This window comes from Oncorhynchus keta, chromosome 23, assembly GCF_023373465.1.
Source record: "Oncorhynchus keta strain PuntledgeMale-10-30-2019 chromosome 23, Oket_V2, whole genome shotgun sequence".
NCBI lineage: Eukaryota > Metazoa > Chordata > Actinopteri > Salmoniformes > Salmonidae > Oncorhynchus > Oncorhynchus keta.
Window position 1 is genome coordinate 3,066,016 of NC_068443.1, and position 17,821 is coordinate 3,083,836.

Below are 17,821 nucleotides of genomic sequence, written 5' to 3' on the forward strand. Positions count from 1 at the left end.
GGTGTGATGTCATACAGAGACTCCAGCCCCTAACCTGTGGTGTGTGGTATCTGATTGGTGTGATGTCATACAGAGTCTCCAGCCCCCTAACCTGTGGTGTGTGGTATCTGATTGGTGTGATGTCATACAGAGACTCCAGCCCCTAACATGTGGTGTGTGGTATCTGATTGGTGTGATGTCATACAGAGACTCCAGCCCCTAACCTGTGGTGTGTGGTATCTGATTGGTGTGATGTCATACAGAGACTCCAGCCCCTAACCTGTGGTGTGTGGTATCTGATTGGTGTGATGTCATACAGAGACTCCAGCCCCTAACCTGTGGTGTGTGGTATCTGATTGGTGTGATGACATACAGAGACTCCAGCCCCTAACCTGTGGTGTGTGGTATCTGATTGGTGTGATGTCATACAGAGACTCCAGCCCCTAACATGTGGTGTGTGGTATCTGATTGGTGTGATGTCATACAGAGACTCCAGCCCCCTAACCTGTGGTGTGTGGTATCTGATTGGTGTGATGTCATACAGAGACTCCAGCCCCTAACCTGTGGTGTGTGGTATCTGATTGGTGTGATGACATACAGAGACTCCAGCCCCTAACCTGTGGTGTGTGGTATCTGATTGGTGTGATGTCATACAGAGACTCCAGCCCCCTAACCTGTGGTGTGTGGTATCTGATTGGTGTGATGTCATACAGAGACTCCAGCCCCTAACCTGTGGTGTGTGGTATCTGATTGGTGTGATGACATACAGAGACTCCAGCCCCTAACCTGTGGTGTGTGTGTGTGTGGTATCTGATTGGTGTGATGTCATACAGAGACTCCAGCCCCTAACCTGTGGTGTGTGGTATCTGATTGGTGTGATGTCATACAGAGACTCCAGCCCCTAACCTGTGGTGTGTGGTATCTGATTGGTTTGATGACATACAGAGACTCCAGCCCCCTAACCTGTGGTGTGTGTGTGTGTGGTATCTGATTGGTGTGATGTCATACAGAGACTCCAGCCCCCTAACCTGTGGTGTGTGGTATCTGATTGGTGTAATGTCATACAGAGACTCCAGCCCCCTAACCTGTGGTGTGTGGTATCTGATTGGTGTGATGTCTCTGTTGTATTCCAGGGTGATGAGCTGTGAGGAAGGGAAGTCACTAGCAGAATCATGGAACACTGCCTTCATGGAATCCTCAGCTAAAGAGAACCAGGTGAAAACACCTAGAACACATGTTCATCCAATAGAACAGGGCCTGGAGGCGCGACAAAAACACTTCTGGTACTCGTTTCTACCTGGTAGTTAATCACCTGGTGTCCCAGGTCTGAATTAGTCCTTTGATTTGGAAGGAGAGAATGAAAACCTGAAGAAGTGTTTGAGTCCTACATGACCGACGTTGAACAGCCCTGACATGGACCAAAAGCCCTAGCACTAATCAACTCATCAACAAACCTTTGATTAGTGGAATCAGGTGTGTAGTACGAGACAAAAATAAAATAAAAATATGCACATATTTGGGTCCCTAGGACTGGGATTGAACACACAGTGCTATAGGCACTGAGCTTGGAGGTCTACAGGCCTGTAGTTGCAGTACTCTGTACTCTACAGCAGGGGGCAGCCCAGCTCTCCCCACTATTGAAAGGAATATTCCAGCCCAGAGATGTTGTGGCACTGTTCAGTCTCTCTTTCTGTCAGACGGCTGTGTCATAGTAGATAGTAAAGTAGCCTCAATTCTAGTCTAGTATGTTCTAGTCTGCTTTCGTCTGTTCTACTGTAGTCTGTTCTATTCCGCCGTAGTCTGTTCTATTCTTCTGTATTCTGTTCTACTGTAGTCTGTTCTATTCTACTGTATTCTGTTCTACTGTAGTCTGTTCTATTCTACCGTAGTCTGTTCTATTCTACTGTATTCTATTCTACTGTAGTCTGTTCTATTCTACTGTATTCTGTTCTACTGTAGTCTGTTCTATTCTACTGTATTCTGTTCTACTGTAGTCTGTTCTATTCTACCGTAGTCTGTTCTATTCTACTGTATTCTATTCTACTGTAGTCTGTTCTACTGTAGTGTGTTCTATTCTACTGTAGTCTGTTCTATTCTACTGTATTCTATTCTACCGTCGTCTGTTCTATTCTACTGTATTCTATTCTACTGTAGTCTGTTCTATTCTACTGTATTCTATTCTACTGTAGTCTGTTCTATTCTACTGTAGTCTGTTCTATTCTACCGTCGTCTGTTCTATTCTACTGTATTCTGTTCTATTCTACCGTCGTCTGTTCTATTCTACTGTATTCTGTTCTATTCTACTGTAGTCTGTTCTATTCTACTGTAGTCTGTTCTATTCTACTGTATTCTATTCTACTGTAGTCTGTTCTCTTCTACTGTAGTCTGTTCTATTCTACTGTAGTCTGTTCTATTGTAGTCTGTTCTATTCTACTGTATTCTGTTCTACTGTAGTCTGTTCTATTGTACTGTATTCTATTCTACTGTAGTCTGTTCTATTCTACTGTATTCTGTTCTACTGTAGTCTGTTCTATTCTACTGTAGTCTGTTCTATTCTACTGTAGTCTGTTCTATTCTACTGTATTCTGTTCTACTGTAGTCTGTTCTATTCTACTGTAGTCTGTTCTATTCTACTGTAGTCTGTTCTATTCTACTGTAGTCTGTTCTACTGTAGTCTGTTCTATTCTACTGTAGTCTGTTCTATTCTACTGTATTCTGTTCTACTGTAGTCTGTTCTATTCTACTGTAGTCTGTTCTATTCTACTGTAGTCTGTTCTATTCTACTGTATTCTGTTCTACTGTAGTCTGTTCTATTCTACTGTAGTCTGTTCTCTTCTACTGTAGTCTGTTCTATTCTACTGTATTCTGTTCTACTGTAGTCTGTTCTATTCTACTGTATTCTGTTCTACTGTAGTCTGTTCTATTCTACTGTATTCTGTTCTACTGTAGTCTGTTCTATTGTAGTCTGTTCTATTCTACTGTATTCTGTTCTACTGTAGTCTGTTCTATTCTACTGTATTCTGTTCTACTGTAGTCTGTTCTATTCTACTGTATTCTGTTCTACTGTAGTCTGTTCTATTCTACCGTAGTCTGTTCTATTCTACTGTATTCTATTCTACTGTAGTCTGTTCTATTCTACTGTATTCTGTTCTACTGTAGTCTGTTCTATTCTACTGTATTCTGTTCTACTGTAGTCTGTTCTATTCTACTGTAGTCTGTTCTATTCTACTGTAGTCTGTTCTATTCTACTGTAGTCTGTTCTATTCTACTGTAGTCTGTTCTATTCTACTGTATTCTGTTCTACTGTAGTCTGTTCTATTCTACTGTAGTCTGTTCTATTCTACCGTAGTCTGTTCTACCGTAGTCTGTTCTATTCTACTGTAGTCTGTTCTATTCTACTGTAGTCTGTTCTATTCTACTGTAGTCTATTCTACCGTAGTCTGTTCTACTGTAGTCTGTTCTATTCTACTGTAGTATGTTATATTCTACTGTAGTCTGTTCTATTCTACTGTAGTCTGTTCTATTCTACTGTAGTCTGTTCTATTCTACTGTAGTCTGTTATATTCTACTGTAGTCTGTTCTATTCTACTGTAGTCTGTTCTATTCTACTGCAGTCTGTTCTATTCTATTTTACTGTATTCTACTGTATTCTACTCTTATTCTGGTTTCTGCTTCCTCAGACGGCAGTGGAGGTGTTATATTCTAACCTGTGTGTGTGTGTGTGTGTGTGTGTGTGTGTGTGTGTGTGTGTGTGTGTGTGTGTGTGTGTGTCAGACGGCGGTGGAGGTGTTCAAGCGGATGATCCTGGAGGCGGAGAAGCTGGAAGGCGGCGTCCAACCAGGGAAGACTTCCTGCTCCTTAATGTAGAGCTGCTGATCAATCAGAACAGAGAACCAAACACTACACTGGGATATCCAGTTACTTGAAGGCTTCCTGCCAGTACAACTACTACTCTTCCAACTGTCTTCAACAGTCTTCAACAGTCTTCAACTGTCTTCAACAGTCTTCCAACAGTCTTCCAACAGTCTTCCAACAGTCTTCCAACTGTCTTCAACAGTCTTCAACAGTCTTCAACTGTCTTCAACTGTCTTCAACTCTTCAACAGTCTTCAACAGTCTTCAACAGTCTTCAACTGTCTTCAACAGTCTTCAACAGTCTTCAACAGTCTTCCAACTGTCTTCCAACAGTCTTCAACAGTCTTCAACAGTCTTCAACTGTCTTCAACTCTTCAACAGTTTTCAACAGTCTTCAACAGTCTTCAACTGTCTTCAACTGTCTTCAACAGTCTTCAACAGTCTTCAACTGTCTTCCACTGTCTTCAACTGTCTTCCAACTGTCTTCAACAGTCTTCCAACAGTCTTCCAACAGTCTTCCAACTGTCTTCAACTGTCTTCAACTCTTCAACAGTCTTCAACAGTCTTCAACAGTCTTCAACAGTCTTCAACTGTCTTCAACTGTCTTCAACAGTCTTCAACAGTCTTCAACAGTCTTCAACTGTCTTCCAACTCTCTTCCAACTGTTTTCTACTGTCAACTCACCAACAGTTTATTTTTCAGTATTTCTGTTTGTCATGAAAGGGTGAGTGGCTGTCATACTGTACATTTCCCACAATCCACTTCTTGTCTCTTCTGTGCTCAGCCCGGATGCGAAACTGAGAGCCACGTCCAGAAATAACCCCTAGACCCTACACCCTTACCCCCCTCTAGTCACTTCTCTTAGCCCCTAGCATCCAGGGGGTGGGGTTTAGGGTCTGTTTCTGTAACCTTGTTTGACCATCCTGATCTTGCAAAAGTACAGCGGTCAGGATGGTAGATCAGACTACTGTTTCTCATAAAGACGTATCAGAAACTATGTCTGGCTTCTCACATGGGGCTGCACAGGTGTCCATTCTGGCTTCATGGTGGACGGGTGACTATGGAAGATCAGAGATGTTCAACCTCCTCATATTAGAGATGCTATGAAGACCGAACATTCCCTTCTATTGAATTGTGTTTTTTTTTTTTATATGTTTTTTTTAAAACAATGATTGTTTTATCGTCTTTTCTCTATCCATGGCATTAGTCCACTGTGTCACCAGGGTGGAGCTAGCATGCTATGGTTGTTTTATCGTCTTTTCTCTATCCATGGCATTAGTCCACTGTGTCACCAGGGTGGAGCTAGCATGCTATGGTTGTTTTATCGTCTTTTCTCTATCCATGGCATTAGTCCACTGTGTCACCAGGGTGGAGCTAGCATGCTATGGTTGTTTTATCGTCTGTTCTCTATCCATGGCATTAGTCCACTGTGTCACCAGGGTGGAGCTAGCATGCTATGGTTGTTTTATCGTCTGTTCTCTATCCATGGCATTAGTCCACTGTGTCACCAGGGTGGAGCTAGCATGCTATGGTTGTTTTATCGTCTTTTCTCTATCCATGGCATTAGTCCACTGTGTCACCAGGGTGGAGCTAGCATGCTATGGTTGTTTTATCGTCTGTTCTCTATCCATGGCATTAGTCCACTGTGTCACCAGGGTGGAGCTATGGCATGCTATGGTTGTTTTATAGTCTGTTCTCTATCCATGGCATTAGTCCACTGTGTCACCAGGGTGGAGCTAGCATGCTAGCATGCTATGGTTGTTTTATAGTCTGTTCTCTATCCATGGCATTAGTCCACTGTGTCACCAGGGTGGAGCTAGCATGCTATGGTTGTTTTATCGTCTGTTCTCTATCCATGGCATTAGTCCACTGTGTCACCAGGGTGGAGCTAGCATGCTATGGTTGTTTTATCGTCTGTTCTCTATCCATGGCATTAGTCCACTGTGTCACCAGGGTGGAGCTAGCATGCTATGGTTGTTTTATCGTCTGTTCTCTATCCATGGCATTAGTCCACTGTGTCACCAGGGTGGAGCTAGCATGCTATGGTTGTTTTATCGTCTTTTCTCTATCCATGGCATTAGTCCACTGTGTCACCAGGGTGGAGCTAGCATGCTATGGTTGTTTTATCGTCTTTTCTCTATCCATGGCATTAGTCCACTGTGTCACCAGGGTGGAGCTAGCATGCTATGGTTGTTTTATCGTCTTTTCTCTATCCATGGCATTAGTCCACTGTGTCACCAGGGTGGAGCTAGCATGCTATGGTTGTTTTATCATCTTTTCTCTATCCATGGCATTAGTCCACTGTGTCACCAGGGTGGAGCTAGCATGCTATGGTTGTTTTATCGTCTATGGTTGTTTTTTTCTCTATCCATGGCATTAGTTCACTGTGTCAACAGGGTGGAGCTAGCATGCTATGGTTGTTTTATCGTCTTTTCTCTATCCATGGCATTAGTCCACTGTGTCACCAGGGTGGAGCTAGCATGCTATGGTTGTTTTATCGTCTTTTCTCTATCCATGGCATTAGTCCACTGTGTCACCAGGGTGGAGCTAGCATGCTATGGTTGTTTTATCGTCTTTTCTCTATCCATGGCATTAGTCCACTGTGTCACCAGGGTGGAGCTAGCATGCTATGGTTGTTTTATCGTCTGTTCTCTATCCATGGCATTAGTCCACTGTGTCACCAGGGTGGAGCTAGCATGCTATGGTTGTTTTATCGTCTTTTCTCTATCCATGGCATTAGTCCACTGTGTCACCAGGGTGGAGCTAGCATGCTATGGTTGTTTTATCGTCTGTTCTCTATCCATGGCATTAGTCCACTGTGTCACCAGGGTGGAGCTAGCATGCTATGGTTGTTTTTACGCATACAAAGCTGTTCATTTTAGTGTATTGTTTCAAAGGAAACAAACACTCATTAGGATCAGGTGTGGTTAATTAGTGGGCGTGGCCAACACACCTGACCACGCTTAACAAGATACAGGAGAGAGAGTTGTGTTGATGCAGAGAACGGAATGTATGTTTTTAAAGAACTTTAGTAACGTTGAGAGAATGTTTTCTGTGGTTTTTATGGAACTTTTGGAACAATTTGAAAACATTACTTTAAATAAAATCCACGAGGAAACCTGTCGGAAACGTTATGCTGTAGTACTGAAGTTCCCACAGAAGAACGTTGTTTCTTAACGTTCACTGAACTATTTTAAAATGTCAAACCAGTTGTAGAACGTTTTCTAGATCATTACTAAATGTAACCATGTTTGACATTTTAGGAAACGTTCTGTTAAAGTAATGAAATACCAAGAAAATGTTATTTTCTAAAGTTAGATAATTGTGCTGAGAATGTTCCAAAGCCAATCAACTACCCTGCACCGTTCCCAGAACGTTGTGAGAAGGTTGTATGCAAAATAACCATAGGACAACCGCACTCTCACCAAGCACAAAGAAACATTCTCAGAACGTCGTGTGCTAGCTGGGCTCTGTCATTGTTGTCATTGTCAATCCGTACATCACTAAAACTTTTATAGGATTCTCCCTGAAGTTTACTGGAAGATTTCTAACTTCCTTAAGTCAAATATTCATCTCGTCTCCCATTGACATCAACGCATGAATAAGTGAGCATTCAATTTATGTGTAAAATAAGATTTGTTCTTTGGTCATTTCTGATGCATTAGTGGCTGTTCATCTGTCCCTCTTATCCCTCTAGCTCTTTCTATATCTACTGCATTTTCAGTCAGATGTGTTTCCCCCCCCTCCCAATAGCTGTTTTTGTCGCCAGACAAAATATCTGCATCGTATTTTCTAACGTTGTACAAAAGTGTTTTTTGATTGTAATCATTAAAGCAAAAATGGATTATTTCAGAAGTGTTTGTTGTATAATTCCTGCGATGAGGATTGATACACTTTGCTCAGATTCAATCAGTTTGAACAAAAAGATTTGAACTACAAATGATTTCAAGGTTTTGGTTTATTTTAAGTCGAATAATTATTCACGTTTGTTTGTAAATATCAGGCATATTTGAGTGGTTGATGTGATGGTTGATGTTGTGATGGTTGATGTGATGTTTTATGTTGTGATGGTTGATGTTGTGATGGTTGATGTGATGGTTGATGTGATGTTTTATGTTGTGATGTTTTATGTTGTGATGGTTGATGTTGTGATGGTTGATGTTGTGATGGTTGATGTGACGGTTGATGTTGTGATGGTTGATGTGATATTATTATTATTATTGTGACGGTTGATGTTGTGACGGTTGATGTGACGGTTGATGTTGTGATGGTTGATGTTGTGATGGTTGATGTGACGGTTGATGTTGTGACGGTTGATGTTGTGATAGTTGATGTGATGTTTTATGTTGTGATGGTTGATGTGATGGTTGATGTTGTGATGGTTGATGTGACGGTTGATGTTGTGACGGTTGATGTTGTGATGGTTGATGTGATGGTTGATGTTGTGATGGTTGATGTGATGGTTGATGTTGTGATGGTTGATGTTGTGATGGTTGATGTGATGGTTGATGTTGTGATGGTTGATGTGATGGTTGATGTTGTGATGGTTGATGTGATGGTTGATGTTGTGATGGTTGATGTGACGGTTGATGTTGTGACGGTTGATGTTGTGATGGTTGATGTGACGGTTGATGTGACGGTTGATGTTGTGACGGTTGATGTTGTGACGGTTGATGTTGTGATGGTTGATGTTGTGATGGTTGATGTGACGGTTGATGTTGTGACGGTTGATGTTGTGACGGTTGATGTTGTGACGGTTGATGTTGTGATGGTCGACGTTGTGATGGTTGATGTTGTGATGGTCGATGTTGTGATAGTTGATGTGATGTTTTATGTTGTGATGGTTGATGTGACGGTTGATGTTGTGACGGTTGATGTTGTGACGGTTGATGTTGTGATGGTTGATGTGACGGTTGATGTTGTGACGGTTGATGTTGTGACGGTTGATGTTGTGACGGTTGATGTTGTGACGGTCGACGTTGTGATGGTTGATGTTGTGACGGTTGATGTTGTGATGGTTGATGTGATGTTTTATGTTGTGATGGTTGATGTGACGGTTGATGTTGTGACGGTTGATGTTGTGATGGTCGACGTTGTGATGGTTGATGTTGTGATGGTTGATGTGATGGTTTGCCTGGTGGATGCTCTACCTCCTCTCTTCAATGAACTGAATCAGGATGTTATAAAGTAGAGAAATATTGGTCTAGATAGGACCCTTAACTCCTTAATCAAAGCCAGTTCCTCCCTTTTTATTTATTTCATTTCTAATCAGTGACTGATTTAGACACCAGGTGGGAACAATGAATTATCAGGTAGAACAGAAAACCAGCAGTACTCCAGACTTCCATGAAAGGATTTGAATACCCCTGGTCTAGAATGTGAACCACTATATAGATTCTAGAATGTGAACCAGTATATAGATTCTAGAACGTGAACCAGTATATAGATTCTAGAATGTGAACCAGTATATAGATTCTAGAATGTGAACCAGTATATAGATTCTAGAACGTGAACCAGTATATAGATTCTAGAACGTGAACCAGTATATAGATTCTAGAACGTTAACCAGTATATAGATTCTAGAACGTTAACCAGTATATAGATTCTAGAATGTGTTGCACTTGTCAGTGCCACAGCACTTCATGTTGATGTAAGCGTTGGTTTGGAACTGCTTACAGCCCGACATGTCCATGCATCTCTGGAAATGGCCAACTGAGAGAGAAAATACAGAACAATGTTAAGTTACTATGTGATAGGCGTTAACGTCGACTATAAATAATCTGTATTAAAAACCTTATATTCTCGATCATTCAAACCAGGGCCTGCATCTCCTCTGAGAATGAAACAGGCCACACCAGCATTATATGTATATACACTACTTATATAATGTTTTGGTTGTTGCAGGTTCCACAAAGCGTCTTAGAGCAGGAGTGCTGATTATGAGTTCATATAGTCTTGTTCATTATGATATTAATCTGCACCCCTCTGAGAACTTGTGAATACTGGCACAGAACTTTGTGTGACATCCAATGCTGTTCTTCAAGAAATCTAGCATCAGCACAACATTAATCATTAGTGTTTAGCTCAGCGGGCTAACATAGTCTGAAGACCCAGGTCTTGAACCTGGTCAGTAACATTACTTACATGGTGCTCTGAGGAACTTGGCGGCTGCACATCCGTCCTTCTCTGGGGGACAGGTTTCTACTGTCACCTCACAGTCTCTTCCTGCCTTCGTTGGCACACAGCGCAGACAGTCCAGTGCTTCACCTAGGAGACAACACAGCGCTGTGTTAGAACGTCATTAGGAACACTAGAACACACCTACAGCACAGCATTGTGTTAGAACGTCAGAATTATAGCAATGTCATTAGGAACACTAGAACACACCTACAGCACAGCATTGTGTTAGAACGTCAGAATTATAGCAATGTCATTAGGAACACTAGAACACACCTACAGCACAGCATTGTGTTAGAACGTCAGAATTATAGCAATGTCATTAGGAACACTAGAACACACCTACAGCACAGCATTGTGTTAGAACCACAGAATTATAGCAATGTCATTAGGAACACTAGAACACACCTACAGCACAGCATTGTGTTAGGACCACAGAATTAGAATCATGCAATAGCAACGCTACAGTATATTGGCCAGATAGTAGCCATATTGTTCAGGGACTCATTGGTAAAATACCAGGGCTGCAAAGTTCACAGCCGCTGGAAAGGCTTTGAGGGTGTGATATTTATTTGGGGGGACTATGCAGGAGAGAAAAACAATTCCCCGCTCTGAAGACCTCAATATATTGGTCAGCTAATGCAGGACTGGTCAAGGCCCAGGACTAGTCAAGGCCCAGGACTAGTCAAGGCCCAGGACTGGTCAAGCCCCAGGACTAGTCAAGCCCCAGGACTAGTCAGGGCCCAGGACTAGTCAAGCCCCAGGACTAGTCAAGGCCCAGGACTAGTCAAGCCCCAGGACTAGTCAATCACAGAGGGAGAGGGGAACGACTCTTACAATTACAACTATTGAATCCTGCAAGATACTGTTCTGAGATGCTGAAAAACAAATGTTTTGCCCGCACTACAGACGTCTATACCGGTCCATTGATACTGATAAATGCCCAGTGCACTACTTTTGCAGAAAAAAAGTACTATATACTGCAGTGTCCTCAGCACCCCTCCTTCCCACGGCTTTGGCAAAGTTCCCAGGTTTTTCAGAAATCCCCGTTGAAAGATTCGGCAGGTGAAAAACAGGGAGGAGGGAACTCACATTGAGAGTTGTGAAAAGTTTCCAGAATTTTGCAACACTATAATGCTGCATTCATGACACGTCGGAAAACTCTGATCCTCTGAGATAAACAATGAAACATATGTTTGTGGTGTAGAGCTTCCTATTGGTTGATTCTGATACTTCCTATTGATTGATTCTGATACTTTTCTAAACTGGGGTATCATCTTTCTACAAGGAGTTACCAAGTTGGAAAAATTCAGAGTTTTCCGGTTCCGACATGTCACGGACGCTACATATGAGACCGTTCCAGAGCCTTACCCAGCACCACAGTACAGAAGAGGTTAAAAGACAGTGTTTTCTCAGTAGTTAATTAGTGACAGACCCACCACTAGCCAACAGCAGGGCCAGAGCCTTACCCAGCACCACAGTACAGAAGAGGTTAAAGGACAGTGTTTTCTCAGTAGTTAATTAGTGACAGACCCACCACTAGCCAACAGCAGGGCCAGAGCCTCACCCAGCACCACAGTACAGAAGAGGTTAAAGGACAGTGTTTTCTCAGTAGTTAATTAGTGACAGACCCACCACTACATACGAGACCGTTCCAGAGCCTTACCCAGCACCACAGTACAGAAGAGGTTAAAAGACAGTGTTTTCTCAGTAGTTAATTAGTGACAGACCCACCACTAGCCAACAGCAGGGCCAGAGCCTTACCCAGCACCACAGTACAGAAGAGGTTAAAGGACAGTGTTTTCTCAGTAGTTAATTAGTGACAGACCCACCACTACATACGAGACCGTTCCAGAGCCTTACCCAGCACCACAGTACAGAAGAGGTTAAAAGACAGTGTTTTCTCAGTAGTTAATTAGTGACAGACCCACCACTAGCCAACAGCAGGGCCAGAGCCACATACGAGACCGTTCCAGAGCCTTACCCAGCACCACAGTACAGAAGAGGTTAAAAGACAGTGTTTTCTCAGTAGTTAATTAGTGACAGACCCACCACTAGCCAACAGCAGGGCCAGAGCCTTACCCAGCACCACAGTACAGAAGAGGTTAAAAGACAGTGTTTTCTCAGTAGTTAATTAGTGACAGACCCACCACTAGCCACCAGCAGGGCCAGAGCCTTACCCAGCACCACAGTACAGAAGAGGTTAAAGGACAGTGTTTTCTCAGTAGTTAATTAGTGACAGACCCACCACTAGCCAACAGCAGGGCCAGAGCCTTACCCAGCACCACAGTACAGAAGAGGTTAAAAGACAGTGTTTTCTCAGTAGTTAATTAGTGACAGACCCACCACTAGCCAACAGCAGGGCCAGAGCCTCACCCAGCACCACAGTACAGAAGAGGTTAAAGGACAGTGTTTTCTCAGTAGTTAATTAGTGACAGACCCACCACTAGCCAACAGCAGGGCCAGAGCCACATACGAGACCGTTCCAGAGCCTTACCCAGCACCACAGTACAGAAGAGGTTAAAAGACAGTGTTTTCTCAGTAGTTAATTAGTGACAGACCCACCACTAGCCAACAGCAGGGCCAGAGCCACAGCCAACATCACTATCTTCATCTTGCTGGTTTGTATGTGTGAACCTGAGAAGAGGGAACAGGCAGTGATTTGTAAACATTGTAAACAGGATTTTTTTTTTTATTCTCGAATATACTTTTGATAAACCCATTGTTGTGTGAACCGTTTTTGTGGATTATGTTCTCAAGCGAGACATACATACATCTCACTGTACTTTGTTTGAATTAACATACTGTATATTATTTTAGTATTTCATCATTTGACGAACAGTAATAGTCAGAATGTAGAGGTGAGACATATACAGAAGGAGACAGAGAGGAATGGTTGAGATGGGCTTTGAACCCATATCCCCAGGGGTATATGGGATCTGGATGGATAACCACCAGACTCAGGGGTATATGGGATCTGGATGGATAACCACCAGACTCAGGGGTATATGGGATCTGGATGGATAACCACCAGACTCAGGGGTATATGGGATCTGGATGGATAACCACCAGACTCAGGGGTATATGGGATCTGGATGGATAACCACCAGACTCAGGGGTATATGGGATCTGGATGGATAACCACCAGACTCAGGGGTATATGGGATCTGGATGGATAACCACCAGACTCAGGGGTATATGGGATCTGGATGGATAACCACCAGACTCAGGGGTATATGGGATCTGGATGGATAACCACCAGACTCAGGGGTATATGGGATCTGGATGGATAACCACCAGACTCAGGGGTATATGGGATCTGGATGGATAACCACCAGACTCAGGGGTATATGGGATCTGGATGGATAACCACCAGACTCAGGGGTATATGGGATCTGGATGGATAACCACCAGACTCAGGGGTATATGGGACCTGGATGGATAACCACCAGACTCAGGGGTATATGGGACCTGGATGGATAACCACCAGACTCAGGGGTATATGGGACCTGGATGGATAACCACCAGACCCAGGGGTATATGGGATCTGGATGGGTAACCACCAGACTCAGGGGTATATGGGATCTGGATGGATAACCACCAGACTCAGGGGTATATGGGATCTGGATGGATAACCACCAGACTCAGGGGTATATGGGATCTGGATGGATAACCACCAGACTCAGGGGTATATGGGATCTGGATGGTAACCACCAGACTCAGGGTATATGGGATCTGGATGGATAACCACCAGACTCAGGGGTATATGGGATCTGGATGGATAACCACCAGACTCAGGGGTATATGGGATCTGGATGGATAACCACCAGACTCAGGGGTATATGGGATCTGGATGGATAACCACCAGACTCAGGGGTATATGGGATCTGGATGGATAACCACCAGACTCAGGGGTATATGGGATCTGGATGGATAACGGGTAATAATAATAATAATAATGGCTGAGATGGGCTTTGAACCCACATCCCCAGGGGTATATGGGATCTGGATGGGTAACCACCAGACTCAGGGGTATATGGGATCTGGATGGATAACCACCAGACTCAGGGGTATATGGGATCTGGATGGATAACCACCAGACTCAGGGGTATATGGGATCTGGATGGATAACCACCAGACTCAGGGGTATATGGGATCTGGATGGATAACCACCAGACTCAGGGGTATATGGGATCTGGATGGATAACCACCAGACTCAGGGGTATATGGGATCTGGATGGATAACCACCAGACTCAGGGGTATATGGGATCTGGATGGATAACCACCAGACTCAGGGGTATATGGGATCTGGATGGATAACCACCAGACTCAGGGGTATATGGGATCTGGATGGATAACCACCAGACTCAGGGGTATATGGGATCTGGATGGATAACCACCAGACTCAGGGGTATATGGGATCTGGATGGATAACCACCAGACTCAGGGGTATATGGGATCTGGATGGATAACCACCAGACTCAGGGGTATATGGGATCTGGATGGATAACCACCAGACTCAGGGGTATATGGGATCTGGATGGATAACCACCAGACTCAGGGGTATATGGGATCTGGATGGATAACCACCAGACTCAGGGGTATATGGGATCTGGATGGATAACCACCAGACTCAGGGGTATATGGGACCTGGATGGATAACCACCAGACTCAGGGGTATATGGGATCTGGATGGATAACCACCAGACTCAGGGGTATATGGGATCTGGATGGATAACCACCAGACTCAGGGGTATATGGGATCTGGATGGATAACGGGTAATAATAATAATAATAATGGCTAAGATGGGCTTTGAACCCACATCCTCAGGGGTATATGGGATCTGGATGGATAACGGGTAATGATAATAATAATAATGGCTGAGATGGGCTTTGAACCCACATCCTCAGGGGTATATGGGATCTGGATGGATAACGGGTAATGATAATAATAATAATGGCTGAGATGGGCTTTGAACCCACATCCTCAGGGGTATATGGGATCTGGATGGATAACCACCAGACTCAGGGGTATATGGGATCTGGATGGATAACGGGTAATGATAATAATAATAATGGCTGAGATGGGCTTTGAACCCACATCCTCAGGGGTATATGGGATCTGGATGGATAACGGGTAATGATAATAATAATAATGGCTGAGATGGGCTTTGAACCCACATCCTCAGGGGTATATGGGATCTGGATGGATAACGGGTAATGATAATAATAATAATGGCTAAGATGGGCTTTGAACCCACATCCTCAGGGGTATATGGGATCTGGATGGATAACGGGTAATGATAATAATAATAATGGCTAAGATGGGCTTTGAACCCACATCCTCAGGGGTATATGGGATCTGGATGGATAACGGGTAATAATAATAATAATGGATAACCACAAGACTCAGGCACATTTTTTTGACTAATGAAAATATTTTCTATCACTGTTTCCATACACTTTGATCTTGAACAAAATAGCTTTCATGACTCATATTGAGAAAGAAACCCAAGAAATAGAGTACGGTAAAAGACTAAAGCTGAAAGACTAAAGCTAAAAGACTAAAAGACTAAAGGTAAAAGACTAAAGGTAAAAGACTAAAGCTGAAAGACTAAAGGTAAAAGACTAAAAGACTAAAGCTAAAAGACTAAAAGACTAAAGCTGAAAGACTAAAGGTAAAAGACTAAAGCTGAAAGACTAAAGGTAAAAGACTAAAGCTGAAAGACTAAAGGTAAAAGACAAAAGGTAAAAGACTAAAGCTAAAAGACTAAAGGTAAAAGACTAAAGCTGAAAGACTAAAGGTAAAAGACTAAAAGACTAAAGCTAAAAGACTAAAGGTAAAAGACTAAAGGTAAAAGACTAAAAGACTAAAGCTAAAAGACTAAAGCTAAAAGACTAAAAGACTAAAGGTAAAAGACTAAAGCTAAAAGACTAAAGGTAAAAGACTAAAGCTAAAAGACTAAAACTAAATAACTAAAATACTAAAGCTAAAAGACTAAAGCTAAAAGACTAAAGCATCCAGCCATTGAGGAAACAATGTAAAACAACATGAAAACGGAAGAATATCGATCAGAGAAGCATGAACTGACTGATTCTACAAGGATGTAGAACGGACTAATTCTCCACTGATGTAGAACGGACTAATTCTACACGGATGTAGAACTGACTAATTCTCCACGGATGTAGAACTGACTAATTCTACACGGATGTAGAACTGACTAATTCTCCACGGATGTAGAACTGACTGATTCTACACGGATGAGAGAGAGCAGCAAAATGAAACTCAAAACAGAGATTAATTAACTGCACCGACAAAACAGCTGATTTAAAAAAAATATATATATATATATATATATTTAAACAAGCTCTGAGATAAGGAGCCATAGAATCCACAAACCCCCCGCAAATATTTGTTGAAAATAACCAAATATCTAATGCTGCACGTGCAGGGGTGATTTACGTCCTAATGTGTTACTGTTCCATACATATAGATTCAGGTATAACTTACCTCACTCAACGCTGTGCTGATACATCCGCTGTACACGTCAACGTTCCTCCTCTTATAGTCTCCCCTTCGGTCTCTGTCAACTCCCCTACGGACTGGAGCAGAGTGTACTGGAGTAAACCCTGTCAGTTCACCACTCTATAGGGGCCGTGTCCCCAATGACACCCTAATCTCCCCAAGAACAGCGCTACTACTTTTTAAACCCAGGACCAGGCCATTTGGGATGCAGCTCTACGACTACAGGGGCGTGTTTTACTCGGTAGAATCATGCACATGTATGCTTTCAGTTCATGCCAACTCCGCTAGGACTCCGCTAGGACTTACAAAATCACATTTACTCGTAGAACAGTGCAGATGCAAACCTTCATTGTTGACACACTTTGCATTTGCACTGCTCTTTGTGTAAATACTGTATAATCGGGTATGTTCTCTCTCCACTCACCCAATCTACCAATGTCTGCTCTCTCTCCACCCACCCAGTCTACCAATGTCTGCTCTCTCTCCACCCACCCAGTCTACCAATGTCTGCTCTCTCTCCACCCACCCAGTCTACCAATGTCTGCTCTCTCTCCACCCCCAGTCTACCAATGCCTGCTCTCTCTCCACCCACCCAGTCTACCAATGCCTGCTCTCTCTCCACCCACCCAGTCTACCAATGCCTGCTCTCTCTCCACCCACCCAGTCTACCAATGCCTGCTCTCTCTCCACCCACCCAGTCTACCAATGCCTGCTCTCTCTCCACCCACCCAGTCTACCAATGCCTGCTCTCTCTCCACCCACCCAGTCTACCAATGCCTGCTCTCTCTCCACCCACCCAGTCTATCAATGGCTGCTCTCTCTCCACCCACCGTCTACCAATGTCTGCTCTCTCTCCACCCAGTCTACCAATGCCTGCTCTCTCTCCACCCACCCAGTCTACCAATGCCTGCTCTCTCTCCACCCACCCAGTCTACCAATGTCTGCTCTCTCTCCACCCACCAAGTCTATCAATGCCTGCTCTCTCTCCACCCACCCAGTCTACCAATGCCTGCTCTCTCTCCACCCACCCAGTCTACCAATGTCTGCTCTCTCTCCACCCACCCAGTCTACCAATGCCTGCTCTCTCTCCACCCACCCAGTCTACCAATGCCTGCTCTCTCTCCACCCACCCAGTCTATCAATGTCTGCTCTCTCTCCACCCACCCAGTCTACCAATGCCTGCTCTCTCTCCACCCACCCAGTCTACCAATGCCTGCTCTCTCTCCACCCACCCAGTCTACCAATGCCTGCTCTCTCTCCACCCACCCAGTCTACCAATGCCTG

General features: G+C 43.5%; 2 protein-coding genes and 2 long non-coding RNA genes across 7 annotated transcripts in view; 2 read left to right on the top strand and 2 right to left on the bottom strand.

Annotated features, from left to right (window-relative positions):
- LOC127911130 (GTP-binding protein Rheb-like) overlaps nt 1-3,846 on the top strand; it is a 33,864-nt gene extending 30,018 nt beyond the window's left edge. The window contains exons 7-8 of the mRNA XM_052477391.1: nt 1,113-1,194; nt 3,754-3,846. Of these exons, the coding sequence (XP_052333351.1) occupies nt 1,113-1,194; nt 3,754-3,846 (175 nt within the window). The remainder of the gene's footprint in view (nt 1-1,112; nt 1,195-3,753) is intronic.
- Nucleotides 3,847-7,773: 3,927 nt separating this feature from the next.
- On the bottom strand, nt 7,774-9,181 carry LOC127911131 (histidine-rich glycoprotein-like). Its single transcript, XM_052477392.1, has 3 exons — nt 9,176-9,181; nt 8,668-8,979; nt 7,774-8,610 (listed from the first exon to the last, which is right to left on the bottom strand). The coding sequence occupies exons 1-3, from the start codon at nt 9,179-9,181 to the stop codon at nt 7,960-7,962; spliced, it is 969 nt and encodes a 322-aa protein (XP_052333352.1). The 3' UTR covers nt 7,774-7,959.
- On the bottom strand, nt 9,062-16,729 carry LOC118381450 (uncharacterized). The gene is made up of 4 exons (XR_008076510.1): nt 16,523-16,729; nt 12,576-12,647; nt 9,978-10,100; nt 9,062-9,545 (listed from the first exon to the last, which is right to left on the bottom strand). It is a non-coding gene; the product is annotated as an uncharacterized LOC118381450 (long non-coding RNA).
- Nucleotides 11,287-12,631, top strand: LOC127910880 (uncharacterized). 4 transcript variants are annotated; one of them, XR_008076511.1, is made up of 5 exons: nt 11,287-11,501; nt 11,600-11,796; nt 12,017-12,114; nt 12,213-12,310; nt 12,530-12,631. It is a non-coding gene; the product is annotated as an uncharacterized LOC127910880 (long non-coding RNA). The 4 variants fall into 4 exon arrangements; XR_008076512.1 differs by having other exon boundaries at nt 11,699-11,796; XR_008076513.1 differs by lacking the exon at nt 12,213-12,310 and having other exon boundaries at nt 12,530-12,623.
- Nucleotides 16,730-17,821: the final 1,092 nt, after the last annotated feature.